The following is a 17,952-nucleotide window of genomic DNA, read 5'->3' on the forward strand; positions in this document are numbered from 1 at the left end:
GCTTTTAACACAAGGACAAAACTTACTCGAACCCCACATCAAAAGGTCAAGGGAGGATATCATGAGTGTGAGAGGTAAACACATACATATTCACTCTTAACACAACTCATTGGCCAAGTGGACAACAGTGACACGCTACAATGCAAAGATGGGGTATAGATGTCAATGACAAAGGAAATCGTAAGTATAGAAGTATAGAAGTTTGCATAACATGGATTTAAGGTGTGTTTGGTATAATGGAATTGAACGAACAAAGTAATGGAATGGATCATTACATTAAGTTGCCATGTTTGGTTGACTTTAAGTCATTGAACATGTTTGTTTTGTACAATTAGAAAATTAAAAATAAATAAGCTGATAAATACTTTTTCTGATAATCTAACTCACATACCCCCTAATTTTGCTTCTACTCATGAATCTACATTTGTGTCCCTCGTCAGTCTTGAACCCTTAACAAATTGGTTGAGGCCAAGGTTAGGGACACATTTCCAGCATACTTGATTGTTGATACCGTTAGGCTACATGCCCTTTGATGATAAATAAATAAATAAGTAAATAAATGTTGATTTTATGGAAATAAACTTTAATAAAATAAAGATCTTTTGTAAAAACAAAATACCATGAAATCTCAAAATATAATTATAATTAAAAAAGTTAGTTTAGTTGAAGCTTTGAAATTCTCTAAAAAAAAATACTATTATTGAAGATTATACGAAGAAAAATAATTTATATTAAAAATTTCAAAGTATCAAGGAATGGAGAAAAAAACTTTCCTTCCCCATGGAATGCAAATCTGGGTCTTTCTGTGTGTTAAACAAACATGATTTTTTCATTCCATAGTAACACACCATTCCTTTCCCTCTTTGGTTAATGCATACCAAACACTACCAAAATATGTATACTAATTAAAACATAATCCGAGACAAAATTGAATCAACACCAAAATACATACAAATATTTACTGATAGTTTACTAATTAAAACAAATTAGACAAGCAAAATTAATGATCCATTGTTTCTAATATTTCTTAATTATATATTCACTAATATGATTAACTAATTACTTAGTTATGTTTTCATATAAGAAGATTGCCACCAATCAAAACTGAAAATAGCACTTAGCACATAAAATTTATACTTACTATGGATGATGGAAATGGCATAGATGACAACCAATATTTTTAGTAAAAGGAAACTAAGCATGCCAAAAAGAGCTCCATATTGGCTACGTACCCATTTCCTGCTAAATCTCATATCCTTTTTAATCCTTAAAATAGATTTTTTAATAGATCAGATAAATTAGTTTATAGGGAAACCCCAAAGAAGTTATATATAATTTGTTAGTATATTTGAGATACCCAACATAAGTAAAGGCAAACTTAGGGGTGTTACATAAGCCACAAAAAGACTTGTACAAGCACTTTGTTCGAAATATGAAAATATTTCTACCCATCTATTGAAAAACAAGTTGATAATTATATCATATACTTTTCACATAAGCCACAAGAAGAGCTTACAAACATTTTCCAAGGTAGCAATTCCAACATATTACAAAAAAATCTAAGTGTGGATTATATTGCATATTCAAGGAGTAAGATGGTTAAAACTTAAGAACTTAACTAAGAATGAAATTGGTTAAATGGATCGAATTAGCCAAACATCACTCAAAGTGTATTCAAATATTTACATCATAAATCACTCTTTCAAAAAAAAAATACATCATAAATCATTTAATTGAAGAAGTTTATTGATATTTTAATAGTATAATTATGTAATCAGGTATAACATCTTAATTATTTAGAAAACATGCTGACAAATCAATGTGGCTGACCTGTTTGACTGAAAGTACTTGCTCCATTTGAACTCATTACACAACTCTTCCAGTTTGCCACCTCTACTTTCCTCTATATTCCCTAGCAAACCCTAAAGGCCATGGTAATACAATATCAAATCCAATGTTTCAAGGTCCAAAACTCATATGATTGATGATCTTCATTACATAAATATGCAACATTTTACTATAACTCGTTTTTTGTCAGTTAAATGTTTACATGAACACATCCATGTGTACAAAACAATTTCACTTTAATATCTCCCATCAATGTCTACATTTGAAAACGAACGGAAATGTAAAACCAACATGAACTTGCAGATGATACCCCATTATCAATTATTTTGTATACAGCAAAACCACAACATTATAACAACCACTACAATCATACCCACAATCAAATCGTGCTAAAGAAGGACATTTCATATAGAAATTCTATCAAACAACAGGTGGGCATTGGGCAAATGGTCGCATGACAACACAAATCAACAAATTTAGTACCTAAAATGCATGGTAGTATCCTTCCTATATCAATTAAGCAAAGATGCGCCTGAGGCTGCCTACCTAGATGACACTAAGAAACTGAAGTTGCAAAAGTGAATCAAACATCAGCGCGTAAACGAAACACATACAGACATAGCTTCATAAATCGATACCTGGTGCACATGAGGACGAACCAAAAAAAGTGTACACACACTCAAAATCCACCAAAGGCCTCTCCGCTGGTGTTTCATTCTGAAAGTGCTAATACAACATAACGAGGTATAATAAAAAAATACAATGAATCAAAAAAAACTTCACTAATGACGGTTGCTGAAATCACATTAAGGAAAAGAAGGGGAATTAGGGTTTCAGCGAAGAAATTTCTCAGGCGTTTAGGCTAGAATTAGGGTTTCGGCGAAGTGCTAATACAACATAACGAGGTATAATAAAAAAAATACAATGAATCAAAAAAAACTTCACTGATGACGGTTGCTGAAATCACATTAAGGAAAAGAAGGGGAATTAGGGTTTCAGCGAAGAAATTTCTCAGGCGTTCAGGCTAGAATTAGGGTTTCGGCGAAGGGGTATAAAAAAAATTTGGACCATTTGTCGATTTGTGCGCGGGCATGCTAATCTTCTCTGTATCGTTCCAATTTTATCGGATGTCCCCGAATGAACGATATTGGTTGCAGAGCTTCACCATATAAACAATAATCAGGTTCTTTCTCCTGATCGATGTGGGACGAGCGGAGTCCAAAGCCAACTAGTTTGACTGTTCATAGTTTTGTATTTCACCAATCAAGTAAAATGTATCCTTTGTATCTACAAATTATTTAATTAGGGAATCAATGGCTTTTCTTAAATATATAAAAATATCATATATCATAAATTAAAAAAATGGTGGATTATTTTGTACTCTATTATAAATATTCATCCATAATTATCTTTGATAAAAATTTCAACCAACTTATTTTTCTAAAAATTAAGAACACATATATATATATATATATATATATATATATATATATATATATATATATATATATATATATATATAACATAATATACACGTAAACAACAACTGTTGAAGTGATCTACCCATTTGTTGATATACACTTAAAACGTTCAACTACAAGAAAACTTTAAATATTATGATGAGAATAAAGTCAATTAAGAATTTCGTAGGTCATCGTTAGTTATTGAAAGTTATTTTTTTTCGTCATGCAATTATATCCACTAGGTATTTTGAATCATGAATTAATGAAATAATTTATTTTGATTAAAGTAAACATAAATTATATTCATATTTAAATAATAAAACAACATGTTCTTTTATATTTTATACTATTTTAACAAAAGGGTATTCATAAAAAATACCATATAATAATTGAAATTTAAAGTAAATGACTTTACTTTTTTGGTCCAACTAGCCAATTGATTGAAAAATAAAAGTTCAATACATATCGATTGAAGGTAAACGGGCAACAAACTGCGCCGCTAACCATTTCTGGATGGCAAAACCAATTCTTTTGAAAACAACATTTGTGGATCTAGGAGATATGACATTAGAATGCATGACCGGTTGGACTCTATTGAGGAGCTCCACCGCCTCTGGTGCGAGAAAACCAAATGTATCGAATGCAAAAGGTACAAACACATGTTGATTTTCTATACATGCATTCTCGTGCTTTACCACTTTGCACGCAGCGGCTTTCAAAGCGGCATGCCCTGCTGTGAAACCTCCGCTCCCCAAACCAACGAGAGGGGAGACCCCAGTAAGATCCACACACGCATGCTTCCCTCCTATCCATCCAAAGACCAAAATGTCAGCAGGTCTAAATGTGGACCTTCCATCCTGCGGGTCCGTCAAAAAGTTCACTGGCGCTTCTTTCTTCACAGAAATACCAGCACGCCGACAAGCATCAAAGAGAACATCCCGAACCACATCATGTCTGTACTTGAAACCAGGGAGCTGTCTACAATGAACTGCGTGTTCCCCAAAGGTATCCAAACATGCCTTGCGGCAAACTGGGCATATCTCGTCAATTGGGAATATGGGAATCATGAGGCGGTAACGAAGGATAGTTCGGTACTCCACACGAGACATATGTTGGCCAAGACCATCAATAGGGATAGTTAGCAGAAAATCCTGAGCATGAGGTGCCCGCAGACACTCAAAGACTGCTTTCTGTCTGACAGTCATGTTGAAGTCGACTTCCATATCTTGGACGATTTTGCTAAAAAGGGCACACGCCAAAGCTTTTTGGGATTTAGGGGGGGCGGTGTCCTTATTAGTGAAACCGCTACATTCAAATCCCGGAATCGTATCGCGAAGACGAGTCATAGCACATAGGTAATCCGAGTCCATACCAAATACGTCACTGTCACGTAAGATGTGGTCTTGTAATGCCCAAGATTGGGCCCTCGAGGCTACAAATGCGTAGGAGGAAACCTCGTATGCCGAGTACAAACCCAAACCACCGAAACGAATAGGTAAGGAAGTCAGGCGCCACTGAATGTCTCTAAAGAAGGGGCCTCCACATACCACCATATCCTCGATAGACCTGCACAATCATTGGTCAAAGAACAAAGCTGCCTCTTCTATGTGTACCGACTGGCATGTCCTTAAACCAAAGAAAAGTTTTGCAATGCCCATACATGATCGGAGCAAAAGGAGCTAACTCTGTGGGTCACATAGTTGGGGAAGAAGGCCCATCAAATCAACAACATTGACCGCTCTCTTCATGGCCAGCCCGCTAATAAACTTTGCGTCTCTGCTAATAGCCCCCCCAAGGAGCTTCACCCCCAAAGAAGGTCTCCCTATATCCGTTGGGAATAAATCAGCACGAAGCTTCCTACCATCACAGGAGGGCCAAAAAATCTCCGTTTCTTGATGTTCAACTCAAGACCCAAGCCTGGACCATACAACCGAATAATGTTCAACACTCTAGCCACCTCCTCTGAATCCCCAATGACAGTCCCATCATCTAGATATCAAGCATGGAGAAGAAGCTTACAATTGTCTCTAATCTTGTGCACAAGCGGGTGCAAAACGAGGGCAAAAAGAAGAGGGCCCAAGGGGTCACCTTGCTGCACCGAATGCCCATCAACACCGAATGCCCATCAACACCGAAATGATTCCATGTTGGATTTCGAGCATATATAATTTATAGTTTGCTTTCATTTACGTTAAATACTTCCTAAAATATATTTATCGTCCCTTAAGTTTGAAATGTTTAGTATTAACAGTTTTCAACTAAATGACACATTTTTATATCTTTGTATTAGAATCCAAAAATTATTTCAATCGATACCAAAGGCTATTAAAATGAATCACTATTGTTTTCATTCCATTATAAACATGCTTTAGAAAATAAGTTTTAATATAACAAACTGAGTCAAACTAAGTTCAATTATTTTAATCTAAGATGGGATTGGCATAAAGCGCATTCGATTCTGTTGGAATATTATGTGGTTTTTATAGATTTTATTTTATTTTGTTAGATTGTAGTAAAACATAATATTACGGAGGACAAAAATGTTGTGCTCACGATATATTTTTTGGATTTCAGACATATGCTATTATTTAGACTCTTAGAAGTATAATTTGCAATGCATAAGGACTATGAGGTGTGATAGAGACCGATTCGAGACGGTCAATCTTCAAGATAAGACCAATTCGAGATGGCTAATCTTTCAAAAAAATAAGAATCGTCAACATAAATATTTTACTAATAATTCTTCTCCTTAATACAAATACATAACATTTAAATAGTAAAGGAAATACTAATACAAATACATAACATTTAAATAGTAAAGGAAATACTAAAAATGAGGATGGTGCTTGCAGTTTACCATGATCCTAAATGAATAAATATGTCACGCGATAATATGGATAGTGGGGAGTTAAACTCCATACAAGGGTATTCACGATAATCAAGGAACCATCATAACAGTGTCACAAAAGGTGGTTATTGGGTCTGGCCATGGAGGCGGCCTCAAGCATCAACACATACACGTATCAAGGTGTCATATATAATGAGGTCAAAATATACAATATGCAGAAAAAGACAACCTGAAATGAAATGTAATGACTTATATAATGCACGAATGCCAAATTACAAAATTATTTATGTCACATATCAACGGTCTTATGGACATATCGAAACAAAATTGATTTAATCGAAAATGTAATTTTTCGGGTATGAATTTAGGGGTGGCAAATCAGGCCATTGTATCGTGCTTTTGTCTGACACGACACGACACGGCACAATTTTATGTAATACGAACACGACACGACACGATGTCGTGTTTTTTTAACTAACACGAAAACGAACCGATTAAAAACGACAAACACGACACGACACGAAAAAGATAAGGTAATAAAAAAATTAGTTTATTTAATTAATATTTAATCATACATAACACGAAAAACACGACAAACACGTAAAACACGACAAATAAATGCTAAATCGTTTCAATTTCGTGAAGCATCTTAAACACGAACACGACATGACACGACATCATGTTTTTTACACTTAACATGAACACGACACGAACACGAATATGAATTTCAGTTTCGTCCCAATTTCGTTTCGTGTCGTGTATTTTTGTCGTGTCGTGTCAACAATTGATACCCCTAGGTATGACGGCTAATCTCCAAGATAGGACCAATTCGAGATGGCTAATCTCCCAAAAAAATAAGAATCGTGAACATAAATATTTTACTAATAATTCTTCTCCTAGATACAAATATATAACATTTAAATAGTAAAGGAAATACTAAAAATGAGGAACCATTGGTGCCTGCGGTTTACCATGATCCTAAATGAATAAATATGCTGCGTGATAATATGGATAGTGGGGAGTTAAACTCAATACAAGGGTATTCACGATAATCAAGGAATCATCACAAAAGTGTCACAAAAAGTGGTTATTGGGACTCGCCATGGAGGCCGCCTCAAGCATCAACACATACACGTATCAATGTGTCATATATAATGAGTTCAAATTATACAATATGTAGAAAAAGACAACCTGAAATGAAATGTACTGATTTATATAATGCACGAATGTCAAACTACAAAATTATTTTATGTCACATATCAATGGTCTTATTGACACATCTAAACAAACTTGATTTAATCAAAAATGTAATTTTTCGGGCATGATGGTCATTAAAGTAAATACGAGAAATTAGGTCAATTACTTTAATTGTCATAATGAGTAATCATATTTTACATTGAGTCTAATTGTGGGTTACAATGCACATTTCAAAAGAAAAAAAGGATTATGTTCTATAGAGGGTGTTTGTGTAAGCTTATTTTTTTGGGCTTATGCTTATGAGCTTAAGAGCTTAAGAACTTATTAGCTTATAAGATAAAAAAATATTTGGATTAGCTTATGACTTATTAGCTAATAAAGATTTTTAAAAAATAGTGTTTGGATTAACTTATTTTTGTAAAATGACTAAAGAAGAATAATATAGTGTTGGGAAAATAAAAGTTATTTAGGGTTGAGGGTAAATATGTAAATATAGACAAATAAACGAATCATTTGGAAAAAAAAAATTGTTTTCATTTGGCTTATTTTTAGATAAAATAAGCTCATAAGCTAAATCTAATAAGCTAACCTAAACACTAATTTTTTATAAGCCCAAAAAATAAGCTGATAAAAAATAAGCTAAAACAAACACCCCCATAGTACCAAAGTGCAATGGATATATTGTTTCTTATAGAAGCTAACTGTGCAACCTAACGCTTAAAGTGCTTATTAGAGGTATAAACCCGCAATAAGCTAATAAATTAAGATTAAACAATTTATCCAAAGGTGTTTATTAACAATACAAAACTAAGCTAATATAATTAAATAAAAGAAAAAAAAAACCTATTCAAAAGTCTTTATTAACAATATCAATCATAATAAACTAATAAGTTAAAGATAAAATAGCTAACTCATAAATGTTTATTACCATTACCAAAATAACCACAATTATTTTAAGTAGTCAAATTATTCAAATTATCTTACTAATAGTATCATACTGAATATGCTAATAAGCAGTTTAAGTAAACAAATCTCAAACACCTCCGAACACAGTTTAATGGTCGTTTGATAGTTACAAACTAAGTTAGAAACCGACTGGGTTAGAGGCTTGGAATTTGGATAGAGTCAGAAACAAAAATGGATACCAAACACTTAAACCGAGGATCGAGTCCATAACTGAAGAGTAAAACTCAGTCTGATTTTTCTTCCAGACAGAATCAGAAGAGAAGTGGTAGCCTAGATCAGAAGTTACGACCGAGTCAAGAGGGTTTGAAGCAAATCAAAAACATTGCTTGGAAAATGTGGGCCGAGTCCTAGCTTTGGACCCGATCAGAATCTCTATCAAACGACCACTTACTTACATTTTTATGTTCCAATGGAACGCTTTTAACATGAAAAATGATCTTTAAAGTGCCTCTTTCATCTTGTAGGAAAATAATGCACCCAAAAAATTCCATGAATTTTTCTTTCATGAACATTTATCATCTTAGAACAATATTAGATGCCAAAAAGCCAAAAATAGACAGACAGGTTAAATAATATGTTTGCATCATCATAATATATCATTTTTCAAATCTGTATCAAAACATTCAGGCTGGCATTTCAAAGCTTTTCTTGATTTTTTTATATAACTTTTTTTTATTATGATTATAAACAATAATCTTAACATAACCTACCTGTAAAGTGTTGTTTATATTCAACTTAATGAGGACACGTGAATTAATCTAGTAAGTTCTTATTAGGGGTGCAAACGAGCCGGGTCTGGTCAGGCTCGACTCGGGCTCGTTTAAGTTATACGAGGCTCGATTCGAGCTTCTTGCACTGAGCTCGACTCGAGCTCGTAAATAATTATACAAGCTCGACTCGGGCTCGGCTTGTTTTTTGTCTAACGTGCCTAAATAAGTTTAAGCTCGGCTCGAACTCGTTAAGAAGCTCGTTGACTAATACCTGAATCCCTAATCCCCAAATATGTTTTTATTTTAATATATAAAAATAATAATAAATTATATTACATAAAGGCTCGTTTAGGCTCGCGAGCCTAATCGAGCTTAGTGACATAGGCTCGAGCTCGAGCTCGTTTAATAAACGAGCTTAATATTAAGCTCGAGCTTGGCTCGGGCTCGTTTAAAATTGGTTTCGAGTCGAGCTTTTAACGATCTGATCTCGAGTAGCTCACGAGTAGCTTGACTCGTTTGCACCCCTAGTTCTGATGTTTTTTTATCAAACACACAAGCGGCAACAGAATAAAGAGAAGCAAAAAAATGAAAACTTCCGTTTGGTAACTTCTGAATGAAACCGTTCATAGGTGCATTCAGGGCGTTTGGTACAGCTTTGAACAAATCAAAAGCCTTGGAACTGCTTCTGAAAAGTTAAGCAACATTACCTTCTCTTAACCATTAAGGTATTGGAACCATTCAGTTCAACATTCATCACGATTTAACAAACAGCCCAAAGGATATATATATATATATATATATATATATATATATATATATATATATATATAACATTCGGACATGTTGCGAAAGGATTCTTTTTCAGTTATGACAATTAAGAATAGAGAAAACAAATTGAATAGTAACAAAAGATGTAGTTTAGGAGCTTAGCAAATACAGCTCCATTCATCACAATTAAAAAAAAAAAGCTTATTAATCCCCAATATAAATTTATGTTTGTTTATTTAATGGAAAGAGGCATTGATCTCTCTCTTTCTCATTTTCAAGAAAGATGACACCAATGTAGAATGTGTTTAGAACCTATGGTGCATTTTCTCTCTTTCCTGGTAACTCTGAACATACCTGCAAACCCACATAGGATAGTCAATACCAATATCCAGGACATGAAAAATCTTAAGAAAAAATAAGAGTTTTTTTTTCTTTTCTTTTAATCCCTTCTTGATGATAGTTAGTTCAGATATGTTATCATCAAGAAAGTTACTAACTAAAGGATATAAAAAAGCATCTACATTGCCTGTGATGCGTATATCTTTTGACAATTTTTGATCAAATCATACAAAAATTCTCTCTTTTGAATCCAAATACACACAATTAACTTGTTTAATATAAACTTCGTGCTAACTTATATGCAAGTTGCATTTTCTATCGCCTGTGCACAAATTTATGACATTAACCCTTTTCTCATATTGCAAATGAGCACCACGTATAGATTTAAGCATGTAGATTGTTAAGTTGAATCTATTTCTAGTCAATTCCAAGGAAAAGGGTACAATTCAAAATGCATCACATATGAAATATACAAATCCATAGCTATATAACATAATAAACTCATCACAAATCCATAGAAAGTCACCACAGACTACAATAAACTGAAAGTACAGAAGCAGGAGAAAACGTTCAAGCTAAAGCAAATTAGAGATTTAGGTTATTCAAATGTATAGAAACAAACATATGAACATAAATCGGTTAAAAATGAAGAAGCTGGTATTCTTATTGAGACTTACGTGTAAACGCCGACGACAGGACCGACGAGGAGGATGGTGTTGAGCCAGTTATCGGTGACCTTGTGTGTAACCTTACCGGTGAAGTCCTTCCAGAGACCAGGCATCACCTTCTGCTGGAACGGTGACAGGCCGTACACAACCGACTTGATCTTCACCGGAATCTTCCCCATCTTAAAATTGCTCCGATCTGATGAGATCAAAACTAGTATCTTCAAAAATCAGGGTTTGAAATTGAAAATGGTCAAGGAACAAGAGAGATCGAAACCAAATTTTGCTTTTGAAAAGAAACCCCAAAATTGATTTCGTTTCAAAGAAAATTAGGAATCTCAATCGAATCATGATTTTATTGTTGGGCCAGTGATCCATTAGGCTTCACGGCCTCTAAAGCAGGCCATGTTTGGTAAATTAGAAGCTTGTTTAATTATAAGTCAGAGGATGTATGATATGATAATTATTAATCTTATAAAAGTCTAGTATGATTCGGTTGATTCAAAATGTTTTATACCATATGTTAGAAACCTTTGATTCAGTCCTGATGTTTCTTATATATCTCTTACTTAGTCATGGGTTGTGCATGATTCAATCAGACCTTGACTCAATTAGAGACTAGTAAACACTCTCTTCACTTATAAACTACTTTATAAACTACAATAATCAATTTTTATTGTTTTACCAAAACATCAAATTACAATAAACTAACTTATAAGAGAACTTAATTTTTTTTTCAAACATAACCTTATTGCCTGAATGTCCAATAAAAATGGAAGTCATGGAACTCGTTTATTTTGTTAGATAAATACAAGAAAACTTATAAATTACATTACATTACATTACTTTATAAACATTGATGTTTAAAATAATGAGCCAAAAATTTAAAAATAGTAAAATAAGTAAATTTTAAATCACTTAATCATAACAAGAGTTAAAGCTAACACTAAATTAAGAAATTAAAAGATTCGATCGATCAATCATTCTCATATACACAACCCTTTACCTGGCAGATTGGTCCACACCACATTTGTTACACATGAGAAAGCATGATATAACATGAGAATTGTGCACTTTGTTTGGCATGCATCTCGGACAATAAGTTATGTCAATGAGGTTTTTTGTCTCACAAACAATGGGAAAAAGGTGGGGATAGACTTTGATCTCTCGTCTCTACAGACACAACCTTATATAAAAGCTAAAAACTATTTATTAGACACTATATACACATCACACAAAACAAACATGTAGCTTATAATACATAACACAAGCAACAACCAAAAAAAAGAAACAATCAACAATGGTTCAAAAGACCGAACAACACCAAGCAAACATAACTACACTAAAAATAAAACAAAAGAAAAAGAAAATGCGAACAAACTTTGTACATACTACATAGATCCTTTACTTGTTTTTTTTTCAGCAAAGATTGTAGAAGTTGACCACTCGATAATAGGCATACATCAACCGGTTGTACCCTATGCATGAGAAAAAGGACTACATGGCCCCTTTCCTAGCGGTTGTGGTGCACTTCATTGCGCCACACCCACATGGAAATTTACTGCTACTGGGCTGAGAGTTGTCTTCTCCAAAGAGGGACTTCAGTGTAGCCAGTTCTCGTAACTGTTGCCTTTTGTATAGATCCCTAGAATAATTCTTGCAATCGAAACAAGTAAAAAATGGTTAGCAGGTTGACAATGACACCGACACCGATACTGAAAAGTGAAAACATACCACAGGTTTGAGCAATTCTTGGATGATTTCCTGTGCTTGTTTGAGTGTTCCATCAACAACATTTTCAGGTGATTCCGCCTCGATCAGTATATGAAGTGGTTCATTAAGGTGTCCATGGCCGGGTCTTCCCCTCAAACGCTCCTCCTTAATGGTTGAATGTTATCAAAATAGGGTTTTTTTTTTTTTTTTTTTTTTTTTTAATGTTTTGTGATGAATGCATTGAATGATATTTAGAGGAGTTGTACCTTGTTAGGGTCTTTCATGGAACCCCTTCCTCTGATGAAGAGACGACATCCTGTGAGAGCTTCTATTCGCTTCAAGGAATTGCCTCTAGGACCAAGGAGCCTTCCCACAAAGTTGAACTGATATCCAGGAGATTAATAAACATTTTCCATCTTATTTTAATATGTAAGTAAATCAATTTTTATTACTTACACCAGGAAATCTATCAACAGGCACATCCAAGCGTACCAACTTCTTTGTAAGTAAGGAACTTTGGCCATGACCAATTGGAGGTCCTTGTAGTGTTGTCTGGATAAATCATGTTTAAAAATATATTAAATAAATGAAGCCAAACCAAACTTGTAAAAAGTATATATCGATGTTGTGGTGTTTCAAGTGAAGCATGAAGGTGAATGTAGATATAAACTTGAAATGAGATAAAAGCAATGGTCTTTCAAACCTCTAAATTCCTCTTTTTTCTTCTATAAAAGCAACACTTTTTACCTTAAATTATAAAATGGATTAATACGCATCATATGTAAAAGGAAACCCGAAATTTTAACAAGTTAAAAAGTAAGATTGTTATTGGTGACATCTTGATACATGTTGTACTTCTAACTGAAAAATATAACAAGATTCTAAGGATTGATTAAAGAAAGGCGAATCCTAAATCAAAGATTAGATTTTTAAGGACTAATATACCCTCGAATGCTCAAATGTTAATCAAGTCAACTTAATAATACGAAAGAGAAGAGTTGGTAAATATTATCATATTATATTTTTGCTATGTATAAGAAAAATGGAAAGAATACCATATGAGCACAAATATATATTCACCTGATGTTGAAGAGGAGAATTTCTATCCCAATGACCTAAATTATGATTCAAACGATTAGGGCTTCCAAGCTGCAGTCTTTCAAAGTCATTATAACCCTGGTTGGGTATCATCTCAGAAATCTTCAATATCTCTGTTGATGAAATAAAGTAATAATGTTATTCACAGTTAATAAATTTTCTTTTAAAAATATAGTGAAAGGTAATTGCGGGCTACATGTTAGTTCTTTTTACCAAAGGGATGACTATTTAAGCCATGAGTAGTTCAACGTACCAAAAAAGATTAACAGCAAAAATGCTAGCATTAAATGCTACCTTGAATGAGTATATAAACAACAAACGGTATCTTTTTTTTTTCTCCCATCAACTCATGCACGGGTAAAGTGGATGAATGGGTAATGATGTCTGTGTGGATAGAGTGTTGTGTATACGATGCATGTTTCTTTTCTAGAGTAAATAAGCTGCCTCAGATTAAATGACCATTTTACCCTTCAATTCCACAAAACCAAATTTCACAATATTTATCAATTTTAATGTGAGAGGACTTGAGAGGAAAAAAGAAGAAATGCAAATCGATAAAATGTTAGTTTCTTAACCCTTTAAGCCAGTTTTTTTTAGCTTAACCCATATCTAGATTAAGTGAAAAAAGAAACAACCATGTGTAGCTCTCCAGATTAAGTGCTTAACTTATCAAGCCCATTAAGTAAAAAAAAAAAAAAAAAAAAAAAAAAAAAAAAAAAAAAAAAAAACCTATTTATAATAGATTTACCAATAATCATCATAACAATGAAACAACTAAATAGCCTGAAAGATAATAAGAACAAAAATAAAGATAGAAATAGTATCAATTATCACGGGTTTGACGTTGGATATTTGATTGCTTCTGAATAACTATTTAACTTAAATGATTCTTAAAGTTGATATTCCATCTATAGATGTACTTTAAATAGAATGTAACAACTTTCGTACGGTCCTATGTTGTCTTATACACGTCATTTTACCACCACCACCGTCCACCGCTAATAGTTTGTTGTCATTACTGTAATGGTTATATCCACGTCATCTTAGCATGAAAAAAAACCATTGACATTGTATTTTCCTCATTAAATATACACATCATCTAACTATGGTCCACTAGAGGCATAAAATCAATACACATTTAGGCAGTGTTTGGCACGTCACAACTAGCTTATTTTTCGATTTTTTTTTTTCAAATTGACATGTTTGGCAAGCTAACAAGTAGTTGATATGCTAGATTTTTAAAAGCCACTTAGACTAACTTTTTAAGAGCCTTTTTTTAAAATTTACCAAATATACCCTTAATTAATCATAGAAAAAATATTCTTTTACATGTCTTTTTTATATATTCCTCTAGCATATCAGATAGTTTTTACCAAAAGTCATTTTTTTTGTAAGCTAGCTTTTTAGCTTATCAACTACCAACTAGCTTTTCTGCCAAACATAGCCTTAGAAGATTATTTGAAACATGTACCAGATGGATATAAAAGATCCAATAATCCTCACTTAAAGTGAAGTTTTTTTTTCTACAAGATCAAGATAAAAACAATAAAATTATACAAGGAAATAAAACGTCTCAAATTGAAGAATTAGATCCGAACCTTCATTCAACAATTTATTGCAAATAGGAATGTCATGTACATAGAAAGCCACCTTCTCTTTCTCTTCTAAGAGACTTTCCAGGTATGAGCTGCAAGGTATATTATAACACCCGAAACATATATAAAATTCAAAAAGCAACGATAATTAGAAATTTAAAGTGGGTATTAAACAAAAGGCTTTTAAGAAAATAAAATCTTGAAGTGAAAGAAAGATTATACCTCCCACCATCTGTGTTGGCCCAAATGTGTGTGGAAGAATGGGCTCTAGCAGGTGAGGATTTGAAGTTCTGACCATATAAGTTTGACATGGTTAATTTGTTTGCCAGAAGAGAAGAGAGGAGGAGAAAAAAATAGAAAATTAAATGATGAAATTAGAAAAGAGTTGGAAATTTATGGGGGTTATTTATGGGGAGGGTTTAAATAGTGGGGTACATTTACACTATTAGTCGTTCAACTTTTGGAGTATTTCACGGAGGTCCTATGAACTTTGATTGTTAAAACTAACATCCTCAATTTGCTATAGAATTTCAGTTTGGTATTTCTATTACTTTTTCAATGCATGACTGCTGAAGATCCTAAGATCTATTTAAGTGCAATGATGATTGATGAATATAACAATATTACAGTGTCAAATGTATCAGAATCATAGATCATGTATGCCAAGTATTTCTTGAGGAAGTGTTATGAGATTTAAAAAAACAAATCGTTATCCAAGGCCTTAGATTTTGGCATAGATAAGGAAACATTGTATCAACTCCCTATATATGATTATGTAATTAATATAAACAAAAATTAGGAAATGGAAAAGGGACAATAAAAACCAGGAAAAGAAGGGGATTTTTCGGTCAAAAGCACCTAGCATGCAGGCTTTTTCTTTGTGTGTGGCGTGTAAACATTACAACTTCAATTGTGCTAAGAAATTATATTTGGGTATTATGCATTATAAAATTTTTTTATCACTAGGAACATTAGGATAAGGGATTAGGACACTAGGATTCAGGTTAAGTATCTTTTCATAGAAAAATCAATATGAAAGAATTTAGTTATCTTTTAATTTCAAGCCAAAGTAATAGATTTCATCAATTAGGATGAATTGACCACTCATTTGGCCAAACTGATAACTAATACAATTTTCTAAAAAATCTATGCATTGACAAGTGATGACACAAATGAGACATTATTTAAGACCTTATATAGGTTTAGCTCAATACATTCATTTATTAAATTTAAAACTAATAACTTGGATATGGCTTAGTTAAACAAACATGGTGCATGTGAAATATGGTTTGGCTTGTTTCAAGGCGACACGACAGTATAATAGAATATGATGTACATTCATTTTGATGTGTTACTTTGAAATGAGATAAAAAAATGTAAACAATGTTTCTTTGCTGATTGATTTTCTTTGTTTAAATTTACCCACACAACTATATATGTCTGCCACACCCAAAGTTTAGTGTCTCTATAAATACAAAACCCACAAACTTGATACCAGGTTCCTATGTTTCCATCATCAAGCATATTGATTATGTGCAACTTATTTAGCTCACAAGCACATCAACAAAAACTCATGTTCTCTCTTCGCTCTTCTAAGACTTTTGTGAGCATAAACTTGCAGTATGGATATACCTACCAAACTCAATGAACACCGAACAAATCAATATTTCTCCTATTTGAATTTATCACCATGAAATTTGATGATGATTTTTCCAACTAAGGGAGAGAAAAAAATAGACATTGACAAGAACTTTTCAAAAAACTGGGATTTGGATAAGACTGTTACTATTTCTAGAGATAATTCATGTTTATTTAATTAGTAGGAGATCAAGAATTAGTTTTTTCACACTTAGGTAGAAAGAGGGATCTGTAATAAACCTGGTTACTTATTACTATTTCTAGAGATAACTTATATTCAGTTCCAGTGTAGAAAGTACAATCTTAAGGAACACCAAAAACGAATCTAGGGATCCGTAGCTAACCATTATAATCAACTCTCAGATATTCATACAATTTCACCAAGGACTAGATAAAAATAAAAACTACAATGTACTAAAGAAATCGCAACCAAAAAATTTAAACAAAAAAAAATGGGGGCTGTAAGTAATTAGGCAATTCACAAGTATTAAGCATATAAAAATAAACTCCATAACACATTGTCGATTTACAAACAAGTATGGAAAATTACGTTTAAACGCCGACGACCGGGCCATAGAGGATGAAGGTGCTAGGCCAATTCCCGGTGACCTAGTGAATGAGGTCTCGATGAGTTCCCTCCTAAGATCAGGCATCGGCGTCTGATGAAACGGGAATAGACCGCACGCCGCTACCTTTTCAATCACCAGAATCATCTCATCTCCAATTGCTCAGATTGGTGGACGTTAAGTCGTTAACTGATTTGATGACATTGATCGTCTCTAATTTATGGATATGGTATATATGGGAAAATACCGCCTATAAAAAAAAAAATGGGGGTGAATTTTAAAATTTGATCATAAAAATTGACTTTTCCGGTTATAGTCATGCATTCCACAGAGGACCCTCTGCGGACCACCGCAGAATGACGTCATGTCCGCGGAATCAGAAAAAGTTTCACTTTTATTGTTTAAAAAATCCTTCCGCGGGGTCCTCTGCGGAGACATTAACCCCTCCGCGGAGTGAGTTGTTTGGCAGGTCATAAATCCCTCCGCAGAGGAGCTGACGAGGAGCTCTGCGGAGAGATTAATGTCTCCGCGGAATGGT

At 33.4% G+C, this 17,952-nt stretch overlaps 2 protein-coding genes, 1 long non-coding RNA gene and 1 pseudogene across 3 annotated transcripts; all 4 read right to left on the bottom strand.

The window, feature by feature from the left end:
- Positions 1-212: 212 nt before the first annotated feature.
- LOC145113713 (uncharacterized) lies at positions 213-3,109 on the bottom strand. Its single transcript, XR_013710834.1, has 3 exons — positions 2,487-3,109; positions 1,831-1,922; positions 213-527 (listed from the first exon to the last, which is right to left on the bottom strand). It is a non-coding gene; the product is annotated as an uncharacterized LOC145113713 (long non-coding RNA).
- Positions 2,905-2,991, bottom strand: LOC145118258 (U6 spliceosomal RNA; annotated as a pseudogene).
- Positions 3,110-9,913: 6,804 nt separating the features above from the next.
- Positions 9,914-11,127, bottom strand: LOC145113718 (cytochrome b-c1 complex subunit 8-2, mitochondrial-like). The gene is made up of 2 exons (XM_079049775.1): positions 10,817-11,127; positions 9,914-10,154 (listed from the first exon to the last, which is right to left on the bottom strand). Exons 1-2 carry the CDS (start codon positions 10,984-10,986, stop codon positions 10,106-10,108), a joined length of 219 nt encoding a protein of 72 aa, XP_078905901.1. The 5' UTR covers positions 10,987-11,127; the 3' UTR covers positions 9,914-10,105.
- Positions 11,128-11,971: 844 nt separating this feature from the next.
- Positions 11,972-17,612, bottom strand: LOC145113719 (KH domain-containing protein At3g08620-like). Its single transcript, XM_079049776.1, has 6 exons — positions 17,399-17,612; positions 13,598-13,728; positions 12,974-13,069; positions 12,784-12,900; positions 12,539-12,682; positions 11,972-12,460 (listed from the first exon to the last, which is right to left on the bottom strand). Exons 1-6 carry the CDS (start codon positions 17,559-17,561, stop codon positions 12,302-12,304), a joined length of 810 nt encoding a protein of 269 aa, XP_078905902.1. The 5' UTR covers positions 17,562-17,612; the 3' UTR covers positions 11,972-12,301.
- Positions 17,613-17,952: the final 340 nt, after the last annotated feature.

Source organism: Lactuca virosa, chromosome 5 (assembly GCF_052849685.1).
Source record: "Lactuca virosa cultivar CGN04683 chromosome 5, Lactuca_virosa_CGN04683_v6, whole genome shotgun sequence".
Taxonomy (NCBI): Eukaryota; Viridiplantae; Streptophyta; class Magnoliopsida; order Asterales; family Asteraceae; genus Lactuca; species Lactuca virosa.